This window comes from Sus scrofa, chromosome 9 (assembly GCF_054392235.1).
Source record: "Sus scrofa isolate SSC_HxYL_T2T_F1_AM1 chromosome 9, Sscrofa_HxYL_maternal_Yorkshire_Landrace_v2.0, whole genome shotgun sequence".
NCBI classification, from domain to species: domain Eukaryota; kingdom Metazoa; phylum Chordata; class Mammalia; order Artiodactyla; family Suidae; genus Sus; species Sus scrofa.
This window is the reverse complement of record NC_139391.1, coordinates 68702574-68720249: the sequence shown is the minus strand read 5'-3', so window position 1 is coordinate 68720249 and position 17676 is coordinate 68702574. Positions and strand designations below refer to the sequence as shown.

At 45.5% G+C, this 17676-nt stretch overlaps 1 protein-coding gene across 1 annotated transcript; it reads right to left on the bottom strand.

Annotated features, from left to right (window-relative positions):
- Positions 1-13296: 13296 nt before the first annotated feature.
- Positions 13297-17239, bottom strand: BTG2 (BTG anti-proliferation factor 2). The gene is given in 2 exon segments (NM_001097505.2): positions 13297-15720; positions 16987-17239. Coding segments are annotated over 2 exon segments (489 nt in total). The 5' UTR covers positions 17141-17239; the 3' UTR covers positions 13297-15385.
- Between the last annotated feature and the right edge of the window lie 437 nt (positions 17240-17676).

Sequence of the window (17676 nt, the reverse complement as noted above, 5' to 3'; positions counted from 1 at the left end):
CTCTCAATTTCTCCACACCCATACTTCCCAGGAGGTGGATAGGCATGGTACTTTAAATGTTTTTCAAAGTGCTTCGCATCTATTATTTCATGAGGCAATTGAGACCAGAAAATTCTAAGCAATGCAAAGGTCTCTCTCTCTTTTTTTTTTTAAAGAGTAGGGGCGAAGACTTCCCCTGCCCCCTTAATCTCCTGAATCTCTGATTTTTGTCTCCCTTCTCCCTCCACCTTCCAGCATCAGTCCAGGCTGATTTGGGAGGATTAATATGAACTCTAGGTAAAGGTGCCAAGAAATTCACAATAAAGGGGAATCATTCTCTATATCCTAAAACAGTAAAAAGTTACAGCATATGCAGTTATGGTTCTGAAGCCACAGGTATGCATCCTTCTGGGCTGAACCCCCATACCCTACCCCACCCCCCGCCAGAGCTGGTGGTGCTGGGGTGAAGAATGAGGGGCAAGGGGAGGGCAGAGTGGCTCAGGGCTCAGGGAACAGAGCTCATAGCTCTCCTCCTACCTGCTCCTCCACCCACCCACTGGACCTCCTGTTTGCATTGGCCAAGGTACCTGTGCTCAAAGATGTTTTGGGTTTCTTCTCTCTGGCATAAGATAATAAAGACATTTCTCAAAACATCCTTCTTTCCCAATCCTTGCTCACACTAACCTCACCCATCTCTAATCATTTCCATTTGTCTAGCAACTATTTAAGCACTTATGTATAATGTATCTTTCCGTGTAATATCATCCATTTATATTTAATCCCATGTCAGTGTTATGTACTGTCATTTATAATTATCCCATCACCTCCTTTAGATTGGCAACACCCTGAGGACAAAAAGTTATTTATGTCTCTGCCCACCCACCTACCCTGTGCTTCTCATAAGGGCCAATTTCTGGTCATATGAGGGCCATTAACTCCAGGATACCTACTGCTTGCTTGCCAGACAGAAAATTGAAATCTCAAAACCATAAAAACATCCTTCAACTTGCCATGTGTAGCTGGCCCTGTGATAGAGCCCACATGCAGACCCTAGACTCTAAGACCTGCATTGAACCCCTTCGACCCCCTCATAGTCAAATAACAATCTTAACAACTGCTTTTACATCCTGGATATCTTTGAATCTCATCCCAGGACACAGTCACTGTTTTTTTTTTCTTTTTTTTTCATACCTGGGAGGTGCCATGGGAAAAGCGTATTGGTCAAGCAGACTATGACAGGGAGATTATTTTCCTTTTGTGAAAACAAGAGAAGCCACTGAGACAAGCCTCCACCCTGAACAGGTCCCAGTAAGAAAGGAAGTGGGTCACAATGAATACAAGGAGTTCCTGTGTTTTGCGCAAGAGCTGGGAAATCAGCAGCTGAGGGTGAAGCAATCCATCTGGCTGGTTGGTCCTTATTGGATCAGGATTTCTCATGTTGGAAAGAGGCAAAGGGCAAGGGAGAGAAAGAGAGAGAGAGGCACAGAGTGTGGGGAAGTCCACCGGACTGTATAGACCAGACTACCTGGTCCCCCAGGCCTTCTTTCTCTCAGATTCATACCTAGTTACTGTATTAGATCCAGATGCTATGGTGACTATTGAGAAATATCAGAGATAATCTCTAGACCCATATCTTCTAGTTGAAATATGACACATAAACAAAAAAAGAAAGTCAAGGAAGACATACACAAACAAAACACCACATACATGAATAAAGGAGGGAATAGCAACTTTTAGAAGAGTTTGGAGAGTTGTAAAATCAATTCAGGATAAGGATAAATTTCGGGATTTCAGAGAACAGGCAGTCTGAGTTTGGACATAAAATATGTGTAAGATTGAAATTCCAGATTTTTTACTCTTATTTTTTGGACTATCTGCACCGTGAACTGTGGCTTGGAGTAAAATTCCTGGAATCCAGAAGACCAGAGAGCTAAGGTTGAAGGGGGCAATTAAAAGAAACCCTGGGACCAGTTTTGTCTTAGTTGCTATCCTTCCTCCCTACTTGTCTTTCCTTTCCTTTTGTTTCCTTTCCTTTCATTTCCTCTCCTCTCCTTTCCTTTCTTTTTTTCCTTTCCTCTGCTCATTCAGCCAGTCCTGGATTTGACCTGCCTCTGTCACTTACTATCAGTAGGCCTGTGGGTAATTTGCTTCGCCTTCTCTGTAGGTAATTTGCTTCTCTTCATCTGTAGTCTAAGGGTAATAATATCAACCCATGGAGTTGCTCTGAGACTCTAATGAGATTATGTACATAATGAGTGCTCACTAGTGCTATTTGTGTGTGTAATTCTGTTAGCGCATTGCAAACATCGAGACAGAAAAGTCTTAAGGGGGTAACATTCCCATTCATTTGTTTACAATATTGTTGAGTACCTACTATATGTTTGCCAGGCCCTATCCAAACACTGGAGGTACAATGTGGCAGCAAAGCAGCCCAGCTCCCAGAGCCAAGAGCCTTCCAGGGAGACATAAAGGAAATAATCGCTCAGATGAGTGGGTAATTTCAACTGAAATGGAGAAACTTGAACTGCAAATACTCTCCTACTTTCCTGGGAAGAATGGCCAGGGAGAAAACCAAGACAGCGTTTGTCTTTGCACCAGCTGTCTGGGGTTGGGGAGGTTTGGTGAAGATGGGTTGTACAGTGGTTTCAGGTCTGAGGTAAGGAAATGAAGGCTTTATCAGGAGGACCCCTTCCATTCTCTGCCTTTGCCTTGAGAATCAATGCTATCCACCTCCTGGCAGGTGGACAGTAGAGGGTGACCCAGCACAGGACCTTGGCTTGTCCTGTAGGCATTAGAGTCCAAGACAACCAGGCCTTTGCTCTGAGGTCCCTGTGGTGACCCACACTTTAGACCCTGACCGTCTCCCCTGGAGAAAGGGGAATTGGGGGTGGGAAGCTTCTGGACAATTCACTTGTGAAATAACCCCTTTGGTCTGACCCTTCAGAAGCCTCCTCCCTCCTCTGCTAAGAAATCCTTCTTCCTCCTTGGTCCCAGCACTGTTTACACACTCTCAGAAAGGCAGGTGTCAGGAGGCAGCAGCTGCTTGTGGTCGGTTGGTTGGTCGGTTCTCCCCAGATACAGGAGCGCCAGACCTGCCCCCACGTTGGTTGGTTGTCATTGGCTAATAGAAAGCCAGAACAGACTCTCTCTCACCGCCCTCGGCCACCCAGCCAGCAAACAAAGAAGCGACAGGAAACACCTGGAGGAGCAGACAGCTGGCAAGGGGAAGCTGTGCCCAGGAGAAGAAAGGGTTTGTGGGATTAGTTAGGACAGTAAGGAGCTGGGGGAGGGGACTGGCTGCCTAATTGCCTGTCTCTGGGTACTCACAGCTGCTGAGGAGTGACAGCTGAATTGCTCAAATGCACCATCCCTCCCCCACCAGCCACCGTACCTCCCCACCCCCACCACATGCACAGAGGAAAGGGACCACGGGCCTCTAGCACAGCTTTCCTGGAGCCAGGACGAGAACACCCAAAGAAAGACTCCTTGGAGGGCTTGTGCCTCTGTACCTCTCCTTTATTCTGTGGCCTCCTCATTCTCAGCCAGAGTAATCCTCTTCGGACCATGCCAATTTAAATCCATGGTCCAGGCATGAAGACAGAATCCTTAAATGATGCATCGGCCTGTGTTATATGAGAGCATTTCCCCCCCCCCAACCATGTCTCCATTTATTTCCAAGCTTATTTGTGTGGATCTGCATCCACATCTGTTTACTCACTGCTTATCATTTCAAGTTGTTGTGGTTCAAGTTGTAGGGGGAACAGACTTAACTGAAAAGATCAAATAAAGTCCTGCCATCAGCATCTACCCAAGAGCAAGTTTGCTGGTGCATAGACTATGTGCTGGGAAGTGTGATATACGCAGGGGGTTCAGCTTGCAGTGCTCCCTCATCCCCTCGTAGAAAACTCCCAAATTGAGCAATTCCTTTTTTAGGTCCTGAGTGGGAGGATTAGAAGTGGACAGTGAGGAAAGGACCATTGCCCTACAGCTGCCTGTGAGCCATTTAATCAACCCATGTCCTTTCATTCAACCGCCAGTGTAGTCGGGCAGTGTATTCAGACCGTCTTGTGCCAAGTCATGGACTGTACACCAGGGTATAAAAAGAAATAGAAGACGATGCTTCTTCTTATGGGACATAGTTGGTAACAATTGGAGAGGGGACACAAGGTTGCAAAACCACCGGGCATCAACCAAATCAAAACATGAGATGTGCTGACCCTTAAGTGTAAATAGTTAATGAGAACCTACTGAATAGCACAGGAGTCTACTCAATAGGTTGTAATAATCCTACATAGAAAAAAAGAATGGATATGTTTATATGCACAACTTAAACTCACTTTGCTATACACCTGAAACTAATACTACATTGTACTCTACTCCAATAAAATTAAAACAATAAAAGTGTAAATAGTAATTAATGCCATGCATACATCATCAAGAGGCTCTGGAGTAAAAACAAAAAAATGTGTTATAAAAGTGTGAGCAGTTTTAGGAGTTCCCGTCAAATCTGACTAGGAACCATGAGGTTGAGGGTTCGATCCTTGCCCTTGCTCAGTGGGTTAGCAATCCGGCGCTGCCCTGAGCTGTGGTGTAGGTTGCAGATGCGGCTCGGATCCCGCGTTGCTGTGGCTCTGGCATAGGCTGGCAGCTACAGCTCCAATTAGACCCCTAGCCCGGGAACGTCCATATGCCACGGGAGCGGCCCAAGAAATGGCAAAAAGACCAAAAAAAAAAAAAAAAAAAAAAAAAAAAAAAAAAAAGTGAGCAGTTTTAAACCATATGTGCAAATGTTGAAAAGTCCTGAGGTAAGAATGTTTCGAAAGAGGCCAAGTAGAATTTTTCAGGGAGGGTAACCTGAAAAGGCAGCAGGTGAAGGAGAAAGCATAGACTCTGGGGAGAGACTCACTTAGGTTTTAAACCTGTATCCACCATCTGCCCCTTTAGTTACTGGTGCTTTGCTTTCTTCATCTGTGAACTTGAGGCAGCAACATCTCACAGTGTGATTGTAGACATGCCATGAGACATTCTGTATGTCAGGCACCAGGCAGAGTATGTGGCAACAGTGGATGGTCAACAGTAGTGATTCAGAATATCAAGGAAAGGCAGCAGAGAGGGAATGGCACAATGAAAATGAAGTTTGTGGTTGTCCCAGACTGCTGGCCAGGCCAGGCAGTGGAGCTGGTAGAAGATTGTTGTGTTATTTCATCTGTGATAGAACCCAGACTGGGATTATGTGCTGGCTCAAATGGGACAGAAGAATCAGAGATATTTCTGTTCCATCTGGTAATGGAAATGACGAGAGGTGATTTAGCGAAAGTGACTCATTTTACAGATAAGAAAATCAAGACTCAGAAGGGAGAAGTGACTAGTCGTTTATCAAAGACATCTATTACTAGTTATCAGACCTGAAACTAGGACCCCTATTTCCCAACTCCTAAACCCAGAGTTATTTTCAGGAGCCCACGGCTGGCCTCACAAGTAGACGTTGGGAAGGAGAGTTCCCAAGGACAGGATCAGTTTCAGAAGCTGTGGAGTCTATTCTCCTACCACCTAAGTCAGAATTCTTCCCTGAAGTCAGCCCAGCCTTTTTATCTCCAGAAGATTTATCTTCTGGGTAAACCCATTTAAGAAGTTAATTGTTAACTCAGGCTCCCCCATTATGATTTAAAGGATGTCCACTCCTCTCTAAGTTACTTTTACATTTCAATGAAAAGTGCTTAAAGATCTAATAGCCTGCAAGATTTCAAAGGATTTGTTTTGTGTTGTTGTTTGTTTTTTTTTATTTTTTCTATCTATCTGTCTATCTATCTATTAATTATCTATCTATCTATCTATCTATCTATCTATCTATCTATCTATCTATGCTTTTTAGGGTCACACCCATGGCATAAGGAGGCTCCCAGGCTAGGGGTAGAATTGGAGCTGCAGCTGCCGGCCTATACCACAACCACAGCAATGTGAGATTTGAGCAGCATCCCCACTCATGGCGATGCCAGATCCTTAACCCACTGAGCAAGGCCGGAGATCGAACTTGTGTCCTCACGGATATTAGTCCTCATGGATATTAGTCAGATTTGTTAACCGCTGAGCCATGACGGGAACTTCTTGTTTGTTTGTTTTAAGAAGGTTTGTTTGTTTTAAGAAGGTTGGCTATGTTGAGATGGAACCCCTCACTGGCAGACCCTAAATGGACTCAATTTTTTTCTCCCACTTCTGATCTAAATCCCTGTCATCTACGAGGCTTTACCCTCAGCCACTTTGACATTCATTTATTCAACCAATATTCACTAACATCTACCAAGTACCAAACACTACTCAGGTAAGGTCCCTGGCCTGCATTCTAGCTGTAAATTCAGGGTTATAAGGACCAACACAGAAGAAGTAACTGCTATGGTGGGAAAACCTGTCCCAGGAGGGGAGGGGAAATGTCTTAGAAAATGTGCCTAGAAGAGATGGTGTAAATCTTGAGAGACAAGGGCTAACCAGATCAAGTGAGTGAGTAAGAGAGGGGCTGAGCATCCTTGGGCAAAGGCCCAGAAGTCACAGTCCCAGGAAAGGGTTAATGGACACCAGGTGAGGGACGGGAAAGTTGCTTCTAGTCTAGTCCTTGGAGGTGGAAGAGGTCCCATGTGTACCGCTGGTTCTATCAGGAACATGCTGGAATATTCCTTCCTAAAGATTATGGCCATGGTGACAGCCTGCCAAGGATTTTCTCAATGCAGAGCATCACTGTTAGTATGGGGGATAGGGTCAGAATCCCCTACATCCCTACTCCAAGTGCTCCTAGAAGCATTATAGCTCACAACCTGGGGGCCTTTGCAGCTATGCACTTAAAAAAATAGTTCAACACTTTAAAAAATCAGTTGCTAACATTGGGATTTAGGAAAATGTCATATATTTCAGGTATCTTTTGAAAAATTACAGTATCTGTTATTACTAGTCAACCAGGATGACAGTGGACTAGACCTAAGGAGTGGGGTCCTTTTCAGGCAAATGTTGAGCTGGCTTTCCTAGTTCACCACAGCCTCTATCCAGCTAGCCTCACTCATTGACTGTCTGGCCTCACCCTCACGCCCTGGTACCCACAAAACTTTAAAGGGCCTCTCCCTGCTAGTAAATAAATAAACTAGCCCTTGCTCCAACCTGCCCAGCTATAACCTTCTCTTATCTGATAAGAGAAGGTGCTCTGGGCAGCTTGTCAGGTTTAACAGACTAGGGTTTTATTAAGACCCATCCTTGCTTATGGGAATGAGGGTAGGGAGCAGAGGTGCCAGGCTTCAACTGGGAACAAAATGACTTGGAGCTGGTGGGGCCTCAGAGAAGCAGGCTGCTCTCAAAGCAAGGGAGAGAACCAGCTGCACATCTGGGGTACACTTGTTTGTACAAGATTGTTGCTCAGGGCCCGAGTAGCCTCTTAGACTGAGCTCACACATTTTTCTTGCCAGCTCTGCAAAGAAATTGTGCAGAGAGAAAGCCAGAACTCTCCAGAGGTTGCCCTTCTCAACCTCCTCATTTCTCTCTCTTCTGGGAAGGGAGAGCCAGGTGGGTGTGAATCCTCAGGTGGCCAGAAATGGAGGTAAGCAAAGCTGGTATCAGAAAATCCCTTTCCCCACCCACTTGGTGTGTGAATGAGCACGTAGACGGTTTGGTGTTAATCCACAAGCAGAGCATGGAGCCAACAGGTCAAAACTGCTCTGTAGGCAACAAGATCAGATGTCTGGAAAGGACACCGTCATTTCAGCAAGAATGACAAAGGTCAGACATGAGTTCATTCACTCATTCAGCAGGTACTTACAGAGGCTGCCAGGATGGTGTTAACTCTGGCCACTTTTAGAAGCACTGGTCAGAATTATAACTTTAATAATGGTTTCCTTCCAGTTATCAGAATGTCAGTGTCCTTATTGGTCCTCAAGACTAATTCAGGGCCCTTGATGAGATGAAGTTAATTTCTACTTAAAATTACAGTTCTCATGTATTTAGTACTTAAATGTGCAAAGCACTATTCTAAGTAGACTATGGATCTCACTTAATCCTCATAACATCATGAAATGGGTTCTAAATCCCATTCTACAGAGGGGGAAGTGGAGGCCTGGTGAACCAATCTGCCCCAGATTTCACAGCTGGTAGTTTGGTGGTGAATCCGAGATCAGACCTCTAGGCAGCCTAACACCAGAGCCTGAACTCCTGACTTCTTGGCACACAGTCTCACTAGACCTGAAAATTGAAGCCTTATTGGGCAGGAGTCTGATCCAAACCAGAGGAGATTATTACAAACTCCATCTTCCCGCCCACAGGAACATTCAGTTCAACTAATTGAAAATAATGATAATAATTGTGCTAATTTGCCCTCCAGGGATTGCCAGGAAAAATGGAGATGATTTAGAGACAAATGTGGAAGAAAGGGACAAAGGTCATCTAATTCACCCCCTAATTTCTGAGACAGGAAAGGGGAGGGTCTTGTCCAAACTCACACAGCTAACTTGGAGGAAGAACCTGGACTATAACCCACAGATTTTCCCTCCAAGCCCAGGACTCTTTTCCAATGCACTATGCTTTGTTGGGCCATGTGCCAGTGCTATCTTTCCTGATCACAGGCTGCTGGAGGAGCAGACATCAGCCTCAAAGAAGTGGGTTTCTTTCTCCTGGAGATCATTTGTTGCAGTGTCAAAGACTCTCCCACGCAAACCTCCTTATCAGGAGCTAAGATGGTCTCTTAATCTGCAGGTCCCAGGCCTTGTCTACACCCTCTGGGCTGGTGCTTATCATCAGAAATAGCTGACTGAGCACAAGTCTCCCAGGCCGGCACTGTTTACCAGTAGAGAAGCTGGGGGTAGAGTGGACCAACAAATGCCCAATCCCTGAACACATAAAAGTCACCAAATGCAAGTCTTTATGCAGTTCCTGTCCACAGCCCCTGTCCCTTCATCTTGTCCAGGGGTACATCCTCTCTATCCCCACTGACACTGGTCAGTTCTAATGTTGATGACACATTGCTTAATCATGAAACTCTTTGATGTAAATTGAGGGGCTATTAGTCTACCTAGAGCCAAGAGCTACCCTAAGATCAATCTGTCATTTTGTAGTTGCCCTGGCTTGGAAACAGAGATGTTGATAGTGCCCCCTTAGTTTCCAGGCAACTGGTCCTGAATTTTAGGCCTTCGACTAAACAGTGAAATATCCTTTATGAGTGGAGCCTGTTAGGAAACAAGTAGGTGGGTGATGATTTTATACTGAATAAGAGAAGATCACGCCAGGATGGGCAAAAATTCAACTCTAACCCTGTCGTAATGTTCAAAAAGGTAGGTCCTTACAAATGAGTACCTAGGACATTTGTGTTAGAAGCTAGGCATGAAAATGGAACCATTCCTTTAAATAATTCCTTGACACAAGTGGGTCCCCAATTCTATTTGTGATGTAGATAAGCTGGCTTCCCCCATCCCCATCTCCTGGTTTAGCTTCCTTCCCAGTATATCAGACACAGACTCCCAGGCTTACCTCACCTAGGACACCTAGGGCGAACTGCATGTTTGCTGACAGGGGTCATGGAGGTATGAAATTAAGTGTGCATATGTGTGTGTGTGTGTGTGTGTGTGTGTAGGGGGGTGACACTGTTCTCAAGTCAATATGTTTAAAACTTAGTTTAAAAACAGCCCACTTATGGCCAAGAAAAAAATTTGTCCAGGTCAAAATGTATTTGTGACCTCAGTGGGAACTCAGAGCTAGCAGGTGAACTGAGGGTGGGGAAGCCTGTGTCAAAACCTCATGGATTTTGACACAAAACCCAAGAGTCAGGGATAATGGCTGTTCTTGTTTCCCCACATAGATTCTATTCAAATAGCCGGGAAGTTATAAATGGGTAAGAAAAGTTTTCTCTTGGTGTTTGTTGTCAGAGTAGCTACTCTTTTCTTTTTTTTTTTCTTTTTAGGGCTGTACCCATGGCATATGGAAGTGACCAAGCTAGGGGTCAAATTGGAGCTGCAGCTGCCAGCCTACACCACAGCCACAGCAACCTGGATCCAAGCTATGTCTGTAGCCTACACCACAGCTCAAGGCAATGCCAGATCCTTAACCCACTGAGTGGGGCTAGGGATTAAACCCACATCCTCATGGATCCTAGTTGGGTTTGTTACTGCTGAGACACAACAGGAACCCCAGAAATAACTACCCTTTAGTTAATTGGTAACATTAACTTCACTGGCCTTCAGTCATGTTCAGCTCCAGTGCTATATCCTGAGGCCCAACTTGTCTTGTGTAATAAAAATGGTGGGTGCCAAATGGAAACCCCAAGGATGATGAGAACCTGTACCAGGAATTTCAAATAATTCTGCCCCAACCTGGAAAGTGGTTCAGTGTGCCCTGTTCTCCATACCAGTCTGTCAGACGGCTGTGTGTCTTAACAATTTTTTTTTTTTTTGTCTTTTTGCCGTTTCTTGAGCCGCTCCCGCAGCATATGGAGGTTCCCAGGCTAGGGGTTGAATCGGAGCTGTAGCTGCCGGCCTATGCCAGAGCCACAGCAACGTGGGATCCGAGCCGCGTCTGCGACCTACACCACAGCTCAGGGCAATGCCAGATCATTAACCCACTGAGCAAGGGCAGGGATCTAACCCACAGCCTCATGGTTCCTAGTCGGATTCGTCAACCACTGAGCCATGACGGGAACTCCCTTAACAATTTTTAATATTTTCAGTGCCTAGCACTTACTGACAATAAATACTTGCTGAATGAGTGAGTGAGTAAGGTGGAACAAGAACAGGATGCATTAACTGGAGAGAGTGTGGAGACAAGGGAACTCTCATACCTATTGTTGGGAATATAAGCTGATGCAACCACTGTGGAGAACATTATGGAGGTTCCTTAGAAAACTAAATATAGAACTACCATATGATCTAGCATTCCCATAACTGGGCATATATGTGGAGGAAACCCTAATTTGAAAATATAACTGTACCTCAATATTCATTGTAGTACTATTTGCAATAGCCAAGAAAAGGAAGCAAGCTAAATATCCACTAACAGAGGAATGATAAAGATGTGGTACATATATACAATGGAATACTACTCAGCCATAAAAAAGAATGAAATAATGCCATTGCAGTAGCAATGTGGATGGAGCTAGAAATTATCATACTAAGTTAAGTCAGACAGAGAAGGACAAATATCATATAACTAATATGTGGAATTGAATTAAAAAAATGATACAGGAGTTCCTGTCATGGCTCAGCAGTTAACGAATCCGACTAGGAGCCATGAGGTTTTGGGTTCAATCCCTGGCCTCACTCAGTGGGTTAAGGATCTGGCATTGCTGGGAGCTGTGGCGTAGGTCATAGACACGGCTTGGATCCCGAGTTGCTGTGGCTCTGGTGTAGGCCAGCGGCTACAGCTCCAATTAGACCCCTGGCCTGGGAACCTCCATGTGCTGTGGGTGTGGCCCTAGAAAAGACAAAAAGACAGATAAAAGGAAAAAAATGGTACAAAAGGACTTACAAAACAGAAGTAGCTTCAAAGATTTCAAAACCAAACTTATGGTTACCAGAGGGGAGGGATAAATTTGGGGGTTGGGATTGACATACACATAATACTGTATATAAAATAGCTAGGTATCAAGGTCTTGTTACGTATATAGCACAGGGACATCTACTCAATACTGTGTAATAACCTATGTGGGAAAAATAATCTGAAAATGAATGGATATATATATATATATATATATATATGTGTGTGTGTGTATATATATATATATATATGTGTGTGTGTGTGTGTATATATATATATATATATATATATATATGATTTACTTAGCTGTACACCTGAAACTAATGCAACTTTGTAAGTCAATTATATTCCAATTAAATTTTTAAAGAATAAATAGGAGAAAAATGTTTTAAAAATGACAATTCTACTACTTCCTAGCTCTGTGATGTTAAGGTGATCACACAGTTTTCTCACCTATAAAATGAGGATGGTCCACAAATAACAAATGCTGGAGAGGTTGTGGAGAAAAGGGAACCTACACTGTTGTTGGGAATGTAAATTGGTATAACCACTATGAAAACAGTATGGAGTTACCTCAGAAAACTAAATATAGAACTACCATATTACCTAGCAATCCCACTCTTGGGCATATATCTGAACAAAACTTTTCTTGAAAATAGCACATGCACCCGTATGTTCATTGCAACACTATTCACAAGAGCCAAGACACAGAAACAACCTAAATGTCCACTGACAGATGAATGGATTAAGAAGATGTGGTATATATACACAATGGAAAACTACTCAGCCATAAAAAGGACAAAATAATGCCATTTACAGCAACATGGATGGAACTAGGAACTCTCCTACTAAGTGAAGTTACATCAGAAAAAGAAAGACAAATACCATATGATATTACTTATATTTAGAATCTAATATATGGCACAAATGAACGTTTCCACAGAAAAGAAAAAAATGGTCTTGGAGAACAGACTTGTGGTTGCCAAGGGGGAGGGGGAGGGGGAGGGGGAGGGAGTGGAATGGACTGGGAATTTGGGGTTAATAGATGCAAACTATTGCCTCTCGAATGGATAAGGAATGAGATCCTGCTGTATGGCACTGGGAACTACATCTAGTCACTTATGATGGACAATAATAATGTGAAAAAAAATGTATATATGTATGTGTGACTGGGTGACCTTGCTGTTCAGTAGAAAATTGACAGAACACTGTAAACCGGCTATAATGGAAAAAAATAAAAATCATTTAAAATAAAAAATAACAAAAAATAAAATAAAGTAAAATAAGGATAGTAGAATTTAGGAAGCAAGATCATTTTAATAACTATTATTACTATTAATCTCTGTCAACCTGATGAGTAAAAATAATATTTAACTGTATCTTTAATTATGAATGAGGCTGCAGTTGTTAAATATGTATAAAAATTGTTTTATGGATGTATAATTGCTTATTTTATATTAAGAAGGTTGATGATTTTTCTGCCATATGTTTTTCAAATAAAAGATTTCCAGTTTGTAAAAAAAAAAAAAAAAAAAAAAAAAAAAGAACAGGATGCATAAGATGAGCCCTGGCTAGACTAAAGAATGCTCAGACTGGACCACTGGCCCATCTAGCATCTTTGCAGGTATGCGTTAAAGGAAAGAAGGAGCTATTTCCAAGGAAAGAGAGGATGCCTGGAAATGGCGCCCCCATTTAAATGGATTTTTCTATCAGCCATGTGCTATAGGTCTTCTGAATGCAACTGAAGAGAAATATTATAAGACACAAAGGAGAGAAATGCAAATTGATTTGGAAAATTTACCTTCTCTATACCACACAACTTCATCTGCTAGATTTTTATTAAAGTAACAAAAAAAGGTGTACATTTGTCCATAAACCTGTACATTCTTCCATATAAAACACTATTATACAATTAGTAACCTTTGTCTTTTCTATCAGAATAGCTTACAAACTACTATTATTTATTTTTACTTAATAGGAGAGACAGGCCTGCTCAACAGTCCAGCTCTGGGTGTTTTGTTGATTTTAAAGTGAACATCAAAAAGAAGAGAGAAAAGATTAAGCATGAGACTATGAGGCTGCTTATAAAAAGGCAGGGGCCTGTTTGCCAACAAGATGCAACAACATAATCTGCAGTGATTCACAGCTTTGTTTCAACCCACAGGCCAGAAAATTAGCTCTTGGGTCTGTGGGCCCAAAGTTACCTTTAAAGCAATAAAGACTGGAAACAGGGGCTGGGATGGTAGCTGGGGATCTGGAACGTTGAAGAGGCAGAACTGGCAGGAATGGGTAGGGAAAGTGTTTGGTAAATAGCACCTTTGAATCAGAACTGAGTAGTTAAGAAATCCAGGAAAGGGGACTGGCAGTGGGGAGGAAGTTTTCTCCACAAGGGGCAATGGCAGGAGGGTAGCCAGGTTGACCAGATGTTCTAGCTCCATCCTTCTTGAGATGGTCTTGGGTTTGCGATACTCAAGGCCTTCTGAGGACCCCTCACTAATACCACTGAAAACCTGAAGGAAGAGGATTTCTTCCCAGTGTAGTTTTGCATTTTTCTGCAACCCAAAACAGTAAATATTGCACAAGTCTACAGACAAATTTGGATTGTACTGAGAGACGGCAACATCTCCCACAGGTGCTCTGAGCACGGGGAAGAAAAAAACAATGCCCAAGGTTTGGCTTTTAGTGTCAGCCCTACAAAAATACCAAGTAGTCCTGCAGAACTTGGGGCATTCTCCCATTCGGCCAAGGAATACTGCAAGGCTGAGGATCCAGCCATAGTCCCAAGGACAGAGGGAGAGATGGTTCCCTAAGCCTGCCAAGGCACCAGAAGGTTGTAAGAGCCAGTTCTCCTCCAGACCCTCCTGGGACCCAAGAGGCCATATTGCACAGTGACTGAGAACTTTTGTCCTAGAAAACAGGGTAACTGCATGACCCAACCAGGAGGGGAGAGGAGCAGGGAGAGTTAGAGAGGAGTGTTGTGCTTTTAAAAAGAAGGCAGTAATCAAGGATGTGGAGTTCCCTGTAACTTTTGAGCCACCTCTCCAAGGGATAATGGTAGCATCGCCAGGACTTTCACGTAGTTCCAAAAAAAAAAAAAAAAAAAAAAAATTACCACATGTACACATAGAGCAGCACATAGCAAGGCAAAGATTTCGTGCAGAGTACCCTTCTGTCCCAACTCCAATAACCTGCAACCCCTGCCTCACTCCCCTGAACCCCCAAACAAAAAGCTTTATATTCTTGGTGGGTAGCAACATCCATAGGCCCCTGAGAATAGAATTAGAAATAAGTCATGATTTTAAGAAAAACTGTTCAGGACAGAAGGAATCAAGAGAGGCTTTTTCACTCTCTGCCTAGGATCTCATTAGAAAAATAAAAGAGAAAGATTAGGCAATATAGCATAATTTAAGTCCAGGTTTGAATGCCCCTGAGTAAGAGAGGGGCTGGGGATGCAGGTGTCCTGGTTAGAAGAGGGAGAGGTTAGAACTCAGCCTCTCTTCTCCATCCAGGACAGATCCTGACCTCTCTCATTCACAGTTGCTAACCTTGCTTGCTCCTTCTCACAACTTCCTGGGGTGCTAGCCAAGCCTCTCCCCCATCACCTTGACCAGACCCGCCCCCTGAACTTTCCCCCCTCCCATAGGCAGACACTGGCTCCCAGACTCAAGCGCACAACGATTCTCTCCAAAGGCACCTGGGGAGGCCACTTCCAAGCAGCTCCCTTTAAGGATTTTTTTCTTAAAAAAAATCTTTTGGTTTTTTTTTTTCTCCTCTTTTCTTAAAAAAAAAAATAATATATATATAAATAGCTCTTCATTTAAAATACAGTTCCCCAGGTTGAGGTATGCAATGGCCTGTTGTCACGGCAGGCAGAATGAGTACAGTAGAGTGCCAGGTGGCGGCCACAGGGGATCTAACTGGAGACCGCCATGACGTAGTTCTTCGAGGGGCTGCTCCTGCCCAGCATCATTTGGTTCTTGCAGGTGAGGAGCCCATAGGAGGTGGCCACCGGGGCCTCCTCGTACAGGACACAGATGGAGCCATCCTCCCCGATGCGATAGGACACTTCATAGGGGTCCACCCACAGGGTCAGCTCGCTGGGCAGCAGCTGGTGCAGCTGGGGCTGACTGAGTCCAATCTGGCTAGCCACTTTACTGATGATGGGGTCCATTTTGTGGTTGATGCGAATGCAGCGGTAGCCAGAGCCCTTGGATGGCTTTTCAGGAAACCAGTGGTGTTTGTAGTGCTCTGTGGAGACAGAACAAGGGGGATATACCCTGGTTAGAGCAGCCGGGCCATGGATGCTACCACAAGGAGGGTAGGGGTGAAGGAAGAGGAGAGGAAGGGACGTAGTAATTCTAAGTAAGCAACATGGTTTCTCATGAGTTTCAGGACCCTCCTGATGCTGTAGCAGGAAAAAAAAAAAATTAGGGAATCTGGAAAGACCCCTCCTCCAGGACAGGGGTGTATGTGTATTGGAAGGGTGTAGCCAGTATATTGTCTTTGGCACATCCCCGGTTTAAGGAGGAGGGGTGTGACGGGCTGGCATGTCCAGGCAAGGCCTCTGGAGACCTATGAGCTGAAGTTTCAGCCCAAGAAGGCTGCCCTTACTGCTGGACCCACCGTGTGCCTCAGCGGCCCCCCTGCCTCCTTGAAAAGTAAGGGACCAGCAGCAGTGGCTAAGAGAGGCAAAACTAGGATGTTTTAAGGAGACATAGGCTGTTCCTTAGAAGGCAGGATCTGTGTGGGCACGACGGGAGATGGCTATCGCTGCCCAAGACCACAGGCCAACCTGCTAGAAACAGCTGGGAGATAGGTCTCTCCCCAGCCAGCGGCTGCTTATCTCTTGTCAGCCTCCTGCGTCTCAAGCCGCCTCACAGCCCCCAGCCCCAACACACGCCAAGTCTCCCTTGGTACCATAATTGATGGCAGATGGCTAAGGGGGGGCCAGAGAACACAAAGGGGGCCCGGATTCCAACTTGGAGTGAGTCAACAACAGACCCAGGCACAGTGCAGCCCCGCACCACTGGAAGGACCACGGCTGGGACTCCAGGTCGTTGAGAAGGTTCAGTTGCTCCTTCTAGTTCCATAAGGACCCCTCGGACCGCCCGGCTTTGCCACCTACAGCGTCCCTTACGGGTCTCGGGGTCCAGTGAAAGAAATGAGCCCTCACTCAGACCAGCAGGTACTCCTCTTCCTCGACATAAGCCAGGAACTTGGTATCGCACTCAGACTACGGTTTGTGCCCGCTACAGCGTGGAGGGGCACGCCCAACCAGAACCTCCAAGGACCGGGACCCGACCCGAGAGCGGGGCCAGAGAGGGGAGACCTGACCCAAGGGAATAAGGGTAGATACTGAGAACCGCCTGGGGAGATGGAGGGAAACAGATTCCCGGAGCTGCTGGAGTGGGGAACTCTACCGCAGGTTGGGAGGAAAGATGCCTCAGGCAGGGAGGGGGGCCGAGTTCCGGTGGCAGGGTTCGCCTGGCGCCAGGACCCTCTTCAAGTGCTCACCTGTCAGTGCCTCCTGGAGAGCCCCGCTGAAAACCTTGAGTCGCTGCTCGCTCACGCAGCCCCGGGTCCTGAGGAGGCTGGAGAGGAAACCTACAGCGGCAGCGATCTCCGGGAGCATATCTGTTCTCTTCCCGGTCCAGCGGGCCTGGCTCATGTCTTTCGCGGCTCAGGGAACGGTGGTGGCGGCGGGGAATCAGTGAGAGGCTCCGGTGGGACGTGCGAGCTTGAAAGCCTAGGGTAGCTCGGCTGCCTCTCCGGCTCTGCCCAAACTTTACCCGAGAGGTGCCTTTCATACTATTTCGAGAGGAGGGGGAACCTGCGGCGGAGCCCATTGGCCGTCGCCAGCGGATAGGGGCGGAGCCCCGAGTTCGCCCCGCCCACTCCGCTCCGCTCCCTTCTTCCCCCTCCCCACCCCGCGCGCCCTCAGTCTCGGCGCCGCCCCTACCCCCAGCGCCGCTGCCACGGAGCTGAGGTCATCAACAGCTGACGTCAGTGCTGGGAACCTGAGCCTGGGTGCTAGCCGGGAGAGGGGAACCGGGGAGGGGCCGAAGGAGAAGGACACTTCAAACTGGGAATGCCTCGACCTCTCCGCTTCTCCTATACTTCAGGACAGATTAAAGGCCACCTCCTCCAAGAAGCCTTCGCTGACATCACCTTCCCCACCCCTTTTCTGATGCCCACATTTTCAAC